General features: G+C 43.6%; 2 protein-coding genes across 2 annotated transcripts; one reads left to right on the top strand and one right to left on the bottom strand.

Annotated features, from left to right (window-relative positions):
* Positions 1–5,793: 5,793 nt before the first annotated feature.
* lgsn (lengsin, lens protein with glutamine synthetase domain) lies at positions 5,794–9,391 on the bottom strand (the record flags this gene model as incomplete). Its single annotated transcript, XM_080844266.1, has 4 exons — positions 5,794–6,981; positions 7,186–7,358; positions 8,514–9,168; positions 9,362–9,391. The coding sequence occupies 4 exons, from the start codon at positions 9,389–9,391 to the stop codon at positions 5,794–5,796; spliced, it is 2,046 nt and encodes a 681-aa protein (XP_080700392.1).
* A 755-nt stretch (positions 9,392–10,146) lies between these two features.
* On the top strand, positions 10,147–11,919 carry LOC308379262 (uncharacterized protein). The gene is made up of 2 exons (XM_080856334.1): positions 10,147–10,271; positions 11,750–11,919. Exons 1-2 carry the CDS (start codon positions 10,233–10,235, stop codon positions 11,843–11,845), a joined length of 135 nt encoding a protein of 44 aa, XP_080712460.1. The 5' UTR covers positions 10,147–10,232; the 3' UTR covers positions 11,846–11,919.
* Position 11,920: the final 1 nt, after the last annotated feature.

Genomic DNA, 11,920 nt, shown 5'->3' with positions numbered 1-11,920 from the left:
GAAGTTTAAGAGGAGTGCTGTTCCCAAGGGGTGGGGTTACAGGTTTTAAACAGGTAGCAGTAGACCTATAATGGTAGACTTAATAGATTTTTTTTTTTTCTAGCCGCGCACATGCACAGTCAGCAGTGTTCCTCATTAGCTCATAGCGTGTCAGAGACGTCTGAAGCAAAAGACGCTTGAGCCGACAGCTGCTGTGTCTAGCACACCTTCATCCAGCACAATGCCTTTGGAGACCTAGGCGTCAAACCTACTCATTATTAGGGGAGTTTCACATTTGAGCACATTCAAAGGTATGTTTCTATTTGGTATTTTTTTAAATTTACGTATAATTAATTACTAATCTTATCTTAAACAAACACAAAACAAAAATACCATTGCAGCAGCAGTAATTGCAAGAGACTAGTCAAAGTATATCAGGTCACTCAAGTCATTTGTTTCATCTGCTGGGCCCTTCTTTATCTGTGCTCTACCTCTCAGACAGGGTGACCAGGTCTGTACCATCCAACACACACAATGGATTCAGACTTCTCTGCCATGTCCTCCATGAGTGAGAAGATGAACCAAGAGGACTCTCCGGGAGTCTACAGGGAAGGCTACCGGCTGGCCCTCTACGCGCTGCTGAATGGCGGACGGGAGGCGTATCAGGAGTTTCTGAAGGCCGAAGGGATCACTGACTTCCTCTCTGAAGACGAAATAAGTTATATTCTGGAGAATAAGAAATTTCCTTCAGGAGATGACGATGAAGAAGAACTTCCTGACGGTGTGCCAAATGCACCTTCTACATACTGTCCAATGGAGTCTGATGTGGAGGTACCAGACCTTGATCTTGGATGGCCAGATACGAGGCTTGACTACATGGAGACCAACGTCCGAATGGTTTTCCACCCACCAAGGCAAAACATGCCGAGCATCAAAACACTGGTGCGGAAATGCATCAGAGAAGCAAAAATGGTTAGTCAGTCCTGCTGTTGTGCAGCTGAATCGTTGTTTTTTTTACAACAAATTATGTTTTTTCTGTGCTTCAACCAATGAAATGCTGGTACTCACCATATCATTTGTATAGGAGCACTCAAGTTAGAGCACATTCCAACTCATTCTCCCGTTTCTCAATAGGCACAGTGTGACCTTTAAACAGGATCTGCTTGTAAGATCATAGCTTAAGTTCAGCTTGTTTCGACTTGCACTCAACTGTCATTGGGGATGGGTACCAGTTAAGGGGGAGTTTTGAGACTCATATTAGCAGTACAGGAGATGACTGCAGGCAATTACTTCACATGCAAATTTAGCGTAAGACTCTTAAGCTTTGATCTGACACTGACTGTTTCAAATTAGCCACTTGTTTGAATCTACTTGTTAAAAAAATCCTAATCAGGAACACCTGTGATAAATCAAAGGCATATCCATAAGCTTCTGCAAAGTGTCATAGTGCTATCGTATATCTATGAAATGGACATACATTATCTTTGAGATACTCTGCAAAATACATGATGTAATATAGCACATAACCCAATAACTACATAGTCTTTCATGTTGTCTACCTTTTTAGGTCTAGCTTTTAGTGAGAGATATTTTTGCTATGGGAAAAATTTCTTTCCATCCAATTCAACCACTGACACATTTTTTATACTTTAGGTCATCGCTATAGCAATGGACATCTTTACTGATGTGGACATATTCCGAGATCTGGTTGAAGTTTCCACCAGGGGAATAGTGGTGTATGTGCTCCTGGATGACATTCAGTTCAACAGCTTTCTCCAAATGACTGAAAAGGCCAATGTTCCTCTTCAAAAGCTCTGGGTGAGAATAACTTCAGTTCCTCAACTTATTGCCACTGGCAGTGTTGTTTTTTTTAATTTCCTAATTGTCCACACAACTACTACGTCACTACTGATTAACATATTCCTACATGGTATGTAATCACCCAGTAAGTGAATCTCCAAGGGGTTTGATCTCAAATGCTGAAGAAAAGACAAGGTACCTGCATGTTCAGGTGACCTTTATCTGATGACAGAGTTATTACCGGATTATGGATGACATTTACTCCACACCCAGTTATTTTCCCTCAAGGTAACTGATTGAGTGAACTGCAGCAGTGGCTGAGACCTTGGTCTGGGAGTTCTTGTTCTGTAGCATATTTAACAAGTCTGCCAGGTTTAGAGCACTTACTGAATAAATGAAAACAAAACATTTTGCTTGTCATTTAACTGAATACAATGACATTATATCCATCACCATGATTCATGTGACATCAGTTTTACTGGTTTTATTCCAGGTTTTAGCAACTGACTGACCTTTGCTGCTGCTTGCACGCTTACAACAATAGCCAGGGTTAACATCAGCCTCTGTTATGAGGCCTGATCACTTCTAAAATGTTAAAACCATTAAAATGGGGCAAATTCTTTTCAGCCATTTTGAACCGAAGCAACACCACTACTAGTGATACTACAACTTCTTCTACTAGTAGTAGCCTACTGCTACTGTCTGACTGTTGTTTCTAAAAGACTTGGCTGGCAAACTATGATATGGCACGTCATATTGTTGCATTCTATTGCTTGCCAGGACAAAACTCCAGAAATTATTCCACTTATAAACCAGTTTCAACGCGCCTCAAAAAAAAAGACATTGTAAATGGAATGTTCCATAGTGGCCTTTTCAGACTGAGATATTTTTTTTCGCAAGATGTTTTATTTCCTTTCACAGTTAAGATGACTGATAATAGTTCATTGATTATGTCCTCCACAGAATGTGAGAATTCGTACAGTGAAGGGTCAGGAGTATCGGTGTCAATCTGGAGCAAGGTTCCATGGCGCCCTGGAGCAGAAGTTCATGCTGGTGGACTGTCACACAGTACTGTATGGCTCTTATAGGTATGCAGCTTCTGACACATCTCATACATTACTTCAAATTCTCAAGGGTTTGACCCACTGTTCACCCATCTTTCATAACATACTCCAAAGAAGTAATAGTAATATTTTAACATAAACAACAACACTGATTAAAGGTCTTTCACCTTCAATTAAATTCAAAACAATTACATTGTCTGAAGGCTCTTTACAGAGACTCATTGCATTAAATGGCTACATTTTCCAAGGCCACAGTGTCAAGTGTTTTTTTTCATTCTGTATTCTTGGTTATTTGAACTTTGTGTTCTGTTCTCATTCTATCCCAATAGCTTCATGTGGTCCTATGAAAAGATCAATCTCAGTATGGCCCTCCTGATCACAGGCAGATTGGTCAGCTGCTACGATGAGGAGTTCAGAAGACTATTTGCTCGCTCCATAATACCTGCCCTACTAACCCAGCAGACTACATCGAGTACAGACCTCTACAGCACCAGGACTCCAGGGCCCAACTACAGCCTCCATTCCACCCAGTTCCTTGAGAGATCACGCACCTTTGACCACTCTCAGCTGAAGACTATTAGAGGACGTCTAAACACGTTAAAACCTGAAGAGGAAACACCTGCCAATGGAGCCGCAATCCGCCATGGACTGAATTTCCCGAGAAATGCTACCACGGATCAAGTGAAACAGGGCAATACTTATGCTTCCCTCCAAACAAGGATGTACTCATCATTGCGTCAGAGGAGCAGAGTGGTGGGTGAAAACGGTCAAGATGTCCTGGAGAGAGAACCTTTCTCTGCCTCGGGTCAGTTCAACCATCAAGGCCAATACAGGCAACCAGTCCAGGATGAACAGCCATCTTTGCTCAGCTCCTCTGAAATGTCTCTTCACAAATGGAGAATTGATTCATATCTTAAAAATAATCTAATTCCCGAAGACTCCACTGGGAGTCTGGACTGCATTAGTACACGATCTGAGAGCAAGTCCTCCTTACTTTCTCCTCATTCCTCCAGGCCTAACCTCGCATTCAAAACCCCAGAGCAACCAGCCTTGCAAAGTCCATGCCTGGGCAGGCGTACAATCACCTCTGTGTACAGTTCCCTTCAAAGAGCCAAAGACAACGAGTTGGGCAAAGATTCTCAAAAGCCTGAACTTAGTGCAGAATGCAGATTCAGTATAGACTCTCTTTCCAGACAGCCACATCCTCCTGGACAGGTTGATCCATCAACAGTAATCCAACCATCAGACTCTCTTTCCAGACAGCCACATCCTCCTGGACAGGTTGATCCATCAACAGTAATCAAACCATCAGACTCTCTTTCCAGGCAGCCATATCTTCCTGGACAGGTTAATCCATCAACAGTGATCAAACCTCCTCCTCAAGGCATAAGTGACCACTTGCCTTCACTCCCTCTGACCAACTATCAATCTGTCCCTCACATCAATCAACTGTCAGAAGCTGTCATTTGTAAACCAACTACTCCTGACCCTAACTATTCACACAGCTCTGAGAGAAGCACCATTACTAAAAATGAAGAGGTGAAAGAAACCTTGAAAGAAGAGATACAAGAAACACAAAAACTCACAGAGGGTCATAGGTCAATTTCACACTATGATATGCAGGCCTTCGAGGATAAGAAGACCCCACAGTTATTGGACTGGCAAGAGCCTCCTTCCAGGACAGCCTCAGCTATGCATTTAGGGAAAGACGCAGAGTCCTCCATGATGAAGACCTCCAACCTCAAACGCTTACGTCCCTTTACTGGCAGCAGCAGGACTCGTTTGTCACTGATTGAAATACCAGAAGAGAAAGACTGTCTTGGCTCCAGGAGAAACTTAGAGGACATTTCACCAAACACAGACACCAGCACACAAAACCCAACAACTCTAACGAAAACTCAGCAGGCACCTATTGAAGCAAATGTTCACATTTCAGGACGAGAGGCAGTCTATTTTGGCATAACAAGTCCCACTGCCTCCTGCACAGGCATTGACAGGGCTCAACAAATAGCAGGTCCTGTGGATAGTAGACCAAGGAGTCCCACATGGAGCACCTCATCGGATGCTGAGGCGGTGAGGAACGTCGCTGTGGATAGTCGACCAATGAGTCCCACATGGGGCACCTCAACAAATGCTGAGGCGACGAGGTACGTCGCTGCCTCACCACGGACATTGTCTTCACTGGATGTGATGCATCATGCCCACCACAGGGTGGACCATGGGTCGATGTCTTCAGTAGCCACGGTGGAGAGTGTGATGTCCAACCCTGGGGAAGGGCGTTATGGCATACCAGAGGTCAAACGAAACAAAGTTTACAGTCGCTTTGAGCAGTTTCTGTCTGTCGAGAGAAAAACTCCCGACAGGACTGAGACTGATCGCATGATCACATATGCTGCCGAGAAACGCAGAAACATGTTTATGGGACCCTCCACTACCTACTCCAGATACCAGACTCAACCACAACCTGATAATAGGTTTGGCAAGTTCATGCAGCGTGTGGGCAGTTTGATAAACAAAAACAAGTAGAATGGTGTTCAAAGGAGGTTTTAACCCTTGGGTTTGTTGGAGTGCTTTTGTAAATATTGTCATTAGGAAACGAGACAAGGGACAGATTTATGTTTCTTTTTATTCTGCTTGAGTTTTTAGGCTGTGTGGGTTGTCATGTGTCAAATGATTTAATGTCTTATTTTAATTTGACATTGCGGAATATGTGGGTAAATATATAACTGAACTAGTCTTGTTTTGTGTCTTCTGGGTATATTTTTTGGGTAAAATGTTCATCACTGTAAAAATGATCACATACTGTATGTACATAATGTGTATAACAATGAGGCAAATGCTTTTTTTTTATATATATTTGGATATTTATTCTTCAAAGCTCAGATAAAAGACTGAAAAAATCAGCACAATCTTTCTTCTCCTTACATCTCAGGACCAAAGTGAAACGTATCTAAATAAAGTACTCAAGACTTTTGTTCCTTTCTGCATCTAGTTCCTGAGTCTCAATCTCAAACTTCTTCATGGCGATAAAATACTGCACAAAGGGCTCCCCGAGGGCTCCGCGGATGACCTTATCCTCGGCCAGCGCCTCCAGAGCACACTCGAGCTTCTCCGGGATTGAAAACTGTTTCTGCTGAGAAGGTGCCCTGTTCAGACTGTATTCAAAGCTTAGGTTATGCTTAATACCATCCAGTCCAGCAGCCAGAGTGGCAGCCAGCACAATGTATGGGTTAGCCATAGCTGAGCCTAGCTTGTTTTCAATGTGTGTTTCCCTTCCACCGTGGAATTTCACGTTGAAAGCGCAGCTGTTGTCATTGCTGCCACATGTGGCGAATAGGGCACGCTTTTGGTCCTTCACTCCTTTCGTCAACTGGTTGCGGCAACTGACCCCTGGTGCCACTAGACAGCTTATGGCAGCGGAGTGGTGCAGGAGTCCTGCCAGCCACTTCCTGCCGATCTCTGACAAATCCCCGCTGCCTGTGTGGAACAGGCTTCTCCTGCCATTGGCATCCCAGAGACTGTGGGAGAACACCCCTGCGTTGTTCATGCCATCATCCGTGTAGAAGCTGGCGAGGTAGTTGTACTTGCGGGCCATCTCCTTGATGCCCGTGCGGAAGGTAAAGGCACTGTCAGCTGCGTCGATCCCAAACTTTGGCTTTAAGGAGATTTCCATCTGTCCCGGGCCACTGGCTGAAGCAAAGCTGTCGACATCCACGCCCATGTAATACATACCGGTGATCAGCTGGTGAAGGAAAGGTAGATCGTTGTTGCTCAGCAAGGTGGTGGCAGGGAAGAAAACAGCCTTGGGGCCCACTCTCTCCCCCAGACCCAGGAGACAGCACTCGTAGGTGAGGGAAGAGTGCAGGGAGAAGCCCATGTTTTGCAACTGAGCCAGGAGCTGTTTGGCAATGAGACGAGGCGAAGTGCGTAGGGGGACGCCCGTCACTGAGCAGGGGTCGCAGATGACCCTGGCTGTGTGGTTGGCCCAGGGCAGGATCTTAAAGGTGGACATGTCAGGGATCAGAAGAATGTCACTGCTGAAGTTAGCTACAGTGGCATTATCAACTTCGTTAACCTTTGAACTCAAGGTCAGCTCCAGGTAGCTCCTGGGCATTGGCACTCCATACACAGCCTTCTCCTGAAAACAAAGGGTCAGAGTTCACGATTGTTAATTACATTACATCATAAAAACAAAAAATGTTTTACTGACAAAATTATTTGAACAGGTTTTCCATTCTCAAAAACACACTACAGTCTGAACCCGAATCAACGTTTTACGGATTATTTGTGATATGTGGTTACATATACAGCATATATATTTCTTAAATGTGTGAATATTTACATGAAAGAAACGTGCTGGGACGATCTTGGATCTGGATACTCCATGAAGGTCTGTGGCTTCAAAGCGAACAAACTTGACATCTTCACGGGCGATCTGTTGTTTTATCTGTTCCACGACTGAGATGAAACTTTGAGGCGCGTTACCCTCCCCTGAGGAGCTGTCCTTACTGTTATCTGTGGATCACAAAACAAATGCATGTTAAATAAACATTTGTCGACACATTTAGCAGAAACTTTCTTTCTATTAATATTCTGTGTTACTGACACAGACATACATCGATTTGGAGCGGAACGATTAACCTAGGTAGAGAGGGTAAGAGGACAGTTGTGAGGGCTGATTGGGTGCCAAAGGACTCTTTTGTATAATATTCTGTACGCAGTTATGAGCTTGAAGAATGTGTGTGCATGTGGCTATGATTTATTGCCATTCCATTTGTCTCTACCTTAAAATGCTTAGACCCTCAGTAGGCCAGACATTCCATGTATGAACTATTATTCCAAACCCTTTAAAAACACATATTGAGGTCCTACTTTTCTCTAACATTTCAATAGTAAAACAAAATTAGGTAGCAATAGTTTTTAAATCTTTCTGTTTGTTATACTCTGAGCCTTCTCATTGTTTAGAGATGTTAAACACAATCATTGCAATGAGCAGGGGGTGGATCAGGGGGTAGATCAGTGGGTGAAGCAGTGGGTGAAGCATCACTGCTGCCCGTCTGAAGGTCCAGGGGTCTTCTGCATCACTGCTGCCCGTCTGAAAGTTCTCAGTATCGCCAAAGCCAGACAGAGGGCCTCCACACCTCCATCACTTTATAGGCCCCACACTTCAGAGACTGTTGTTTCTGACAGGACTATCTTCTGTTGGGGGGGGGGGGGGGGTCTGTGTAGCATGCAGGGGGGAGAGAATGCTTCCGGTATGCAGAAGCGGGGAATCTGTGTGAGGGCTCCTAGCATGTCTTGCAAGTGAGGACTGTATTTTGAACATTCTGTTTAAGAATAATGTGGCATTAGCAGTGACATTTCATGATTATACCTCCCTGCTGTTTCGCTTGTTCTGTGTGTGGTCTAATAGCTAATAACATGGCAAACCCACTGGCTAGCTGGCTACAATATTATAAGTGACCTGTCACAACCATCAAAAAATAAGCACACACAAAAAAAGAACAGAGGATAGACTGCACTGGCATATTTAGTTCCACATTTAGATCCTCTAAATGAGGCCCACCCTCATTTTCATCTGCAGAATATACTTTAACTGACTGATAAAGGCTATTTTACTATTTACTAATGGTTTTATAATGCTTCACACAGAAGAGATAGCCCACTGACCTGTTTGTGATCCATAAGTCTCTCCCATGCTAGTTGTCTCACAGGTAGGAGGTCTCAAATTCCTCCCATCTGTCCGAGATGATGCATTTGAGTCCCAATCCGAGGCTGTCTGCGAAGAGATCCTCTCTCCAGGTCTTGGGAACCTCCTACTACCCTCAGAAAGAGGCTTGAAAGTAGAGAATGACTTAGCTAAGCCGACCTCATGTTGACCATCCTGTCTGTTCCCATGGAGGTATGTGTAGGGGCTCCCTGGCCGGACCCCATCCTTTTGATCCTTGGAGGTGAGGATAGAAGTTTCCCGCAACAGGTTCTTCAGCTCGTCCAGAGTTTGCCTGGACACACTGGCCTCACCACAGGATGCCTTGTTCTGTGAGGACCACTCATCTCTTGGGCCCATGCTGTCAGGTCTAGCGAGGGACCGACGGGTTAGCTCAGGGGACACACTGGGCCCTCGATGTTGGGGGCCGATCGAGATGATAGTGGGGCTGACCCTGGGGCTGGGGCCGTGGACAGTGGACTGTACGAGAGGTATGGATGCTCCTCTCCTCTCTGCATCTGTGGGGGCCAGATATCTCCCACTGACCTTTACCCCCTTCTTCCGGCCCAAGCTCATACCGCTGCCATCAATTTGATCTGTGCATTTTTCTGATGCATCCTAGATACCATTAAAATGTATGCATTAATATAAATCAGAATCACAGCCAGCAATATTATTGATGTATTGGAATATCTCTTTTTTTAAACGTTTAGGCTTTAGAAAGTGTGGTTCTACTGGGCTGTAATGAACCACTGAAAACTCATATAAACCAAGTTTACTTACACTCCTATTAGAGATAATTTCTTTTTACCTTAACTCTGGAAACATTTGGCTCGCTCATCCCCACTCCTCCCTAGACAGGGAATTTTGTCAGCTCCCGATTAAAACCAGATCAATAAATGTGCATATCCTTTTATAGACTATTGGCACAATGGTGACACATTGGAAGATTCTCTCTGTCCATCATTTGATGCCCACATGCATCTGCTGTTGACTGGCAGCGGACAGTGACCACAGCAATGCTCATCCTCTTCAGTAACCCACATGAACAATCCAGACCATTCAATGGCCTATTGTGGCAGAGCAAATAGAAGCTGAAAATGCCATAGATCAGCTGTTCTGTTGAGGGTTTGATTATACTCATTTCACTTCTGGAAAGACAGGTTTAAGACTAAAACTAAAACAGCTATTTAGACGACGGTAATCTCAAAATTGCAAAAATAGTCATTTTCTGTTTCACAAATGTTCTTTCTATAACCCTAGACCTTTAAACCAGTTTATCCTAAATCATCACATCCATCTGGACCGCAGCCAAACCTACACAGAAGACCAACTGTTGATTGCACATATTACCCTATACATTGTTTTGGTACATCAGCACACGGTTTGAAAGTGGTATCCATTCAAAAATTGCAATGTTGTAAAATGTCTTATAGGTTACTGTGGTGTAATTGTATGTTTATAGCTTATGTTAGCGCATAATTTGCGCAGGACAAGCGTGATGTGATACGTAGGAACACGATCAGTCCCTGTTTCCAGGGTGCGGTTGCAAGTACTGAAGGAGAGAGAAGTGATTGCTAAAACCGTGATCTCAGCGGAGTAGACGCTGATTCGGCAGGAAGCTGCAGCTGTATGGTGCAATATTAATTCACATTTTTAAAGTCTTTCTTGGGACCGGCTTTATGATTAAGCTACAATCTTCAATGATTAAGCATATTCCGGTAAGTATCCGTGCATCGTTTATTTGTTCTGACATAAGTAAAATTAGTTAGATTCAGATATGGTCATACTGAGGACATCGTGTTAGCTAGTTATCCAGCTAGTACGAGATGGCTACTAACGAAGTTATGCATCACATACTCCTAATTGACTCCAAAAAGCGTCGGTAGAATAAGCATGAAAGTCAAATTCCTATCACCAAATATAGTTTATCTACGAGAATGCTGTCAGCGATTAATGAAGTGACCCATATACAGGATAACTGGCCTTGTGTTAGCCAATGTTGGCTAGTCAAATCTGCTAATAAACCGGCAGCCTGCGTTCAGCCTTTCCACATAACATAAACTGGCGCATAGTTCTTATATTTTGCAGCAGTAACAAACGGTAAATGGGATAGTTTACTGCTGTCATGCCGCCGTCTAGAAAAATACTTGGCCATACTGCTAGCAAGCTAACGGTAGCTAAATCCGTGCTCCTCCTTTCTTGTTACTCTGATAAATGCGCAGGGCCTCTTCATCTGTTATGGCGCTTGGTTTGACAAATAACACAAAGGCTAACGTTAGCTACCCAAGTTGCTTACGTCAAATTTGGATTGGAAATCTATCTGGGTCTCTTCAAACAATACTCACTAGATTGTTTTCATCACATTTATCTTTCTACCTTACCTAAAGTTGTACCTGAACAAGCGATGGGGCTTTGATGTAGATGCCTAACCTATAACGTTAGCTATCTATGTAAACAGGTTAATTAATATTATGGTAAATCGCGAATAGGAAGGCAAAGGATTATATTTTCTCTCGAGTTTTGTCGTTTTTCTTGGCCTGACCTCAGTGAAGATGTAACGTTAACCTGTGTTAGGTTATTGACCGTAGCTTGTTGTTCATTTGGAATTTTGTATTCGCTAACGCATTGCTATAGTAGCGTGCTGTTGCTTTTGTTAGCAGACAAACCTAACAATAAGTTTACGTAGACAGCTGGCTAATGTAAGAAACCCATTTACATCTATTGAATATGTATTTGCATTTGCACTGACTGAAGGGTAACGTTACAGGTAATTTATAACGCTGATAACGAAAATGTAGCCAACGTTAGATGGCCGAAATTATCAATTAACGATGATTATTGTCAGTATCACATCCAAACAATGGAAATGACCAACGACATTGTGCATGGAGGATATTTTTCCCGACAGTTAAGGCAGGGCTGATATTTCAGTATATAAGAGCAGGTTATAACAAAATGTTGGTGCTACTGGTAAGCTTGCAGTAAAGGCCTATTGCTTTTTCAAAATGGTGCCTCAAAACGTTTATCTCTCAGTCTTGGAACACATATTGAAAAGTTACTGTACTTTCATGCAATCCTGATTTTTCATCATGAGAAACTATTGTCTCATCTCATTCTTGTTGAGGCGTGTTTGTTATTCATCCAAGTCAAGTTTGTGGGTGGGCGTTGACACTGTCTCCTGTTGTCACTCTTGCAGCAGTTCTGTGGTGTTTTGGGTCACACATTTATGGAGTTTCTGAAGGGCAGTGGAGACTACTGCCAGAGCCAGCACGGCGTGTATGCAGACGAGTGAAGTGCCGGCCCAACCCAAGCTACCTCACGAAAGAAGCTTGCACAGAGACTTGAACGTTGGCGGGATCTCGGGCCT

The sequence above is a fragment of the Sprattus sprattus genome, assembly GCF_963457725.1.
Source record: "Sprattus sprattus genome assembly, chromosome: 1".
NCBI lineage: Eukaryota > Metazoa > Chordata > Actinopteri > Clupeiformes > Clupeidae > Sprattus > Sprattus sprattus.
This window is presented reverse-complemented; position numbering and strand designations above follow the sequence as displayed.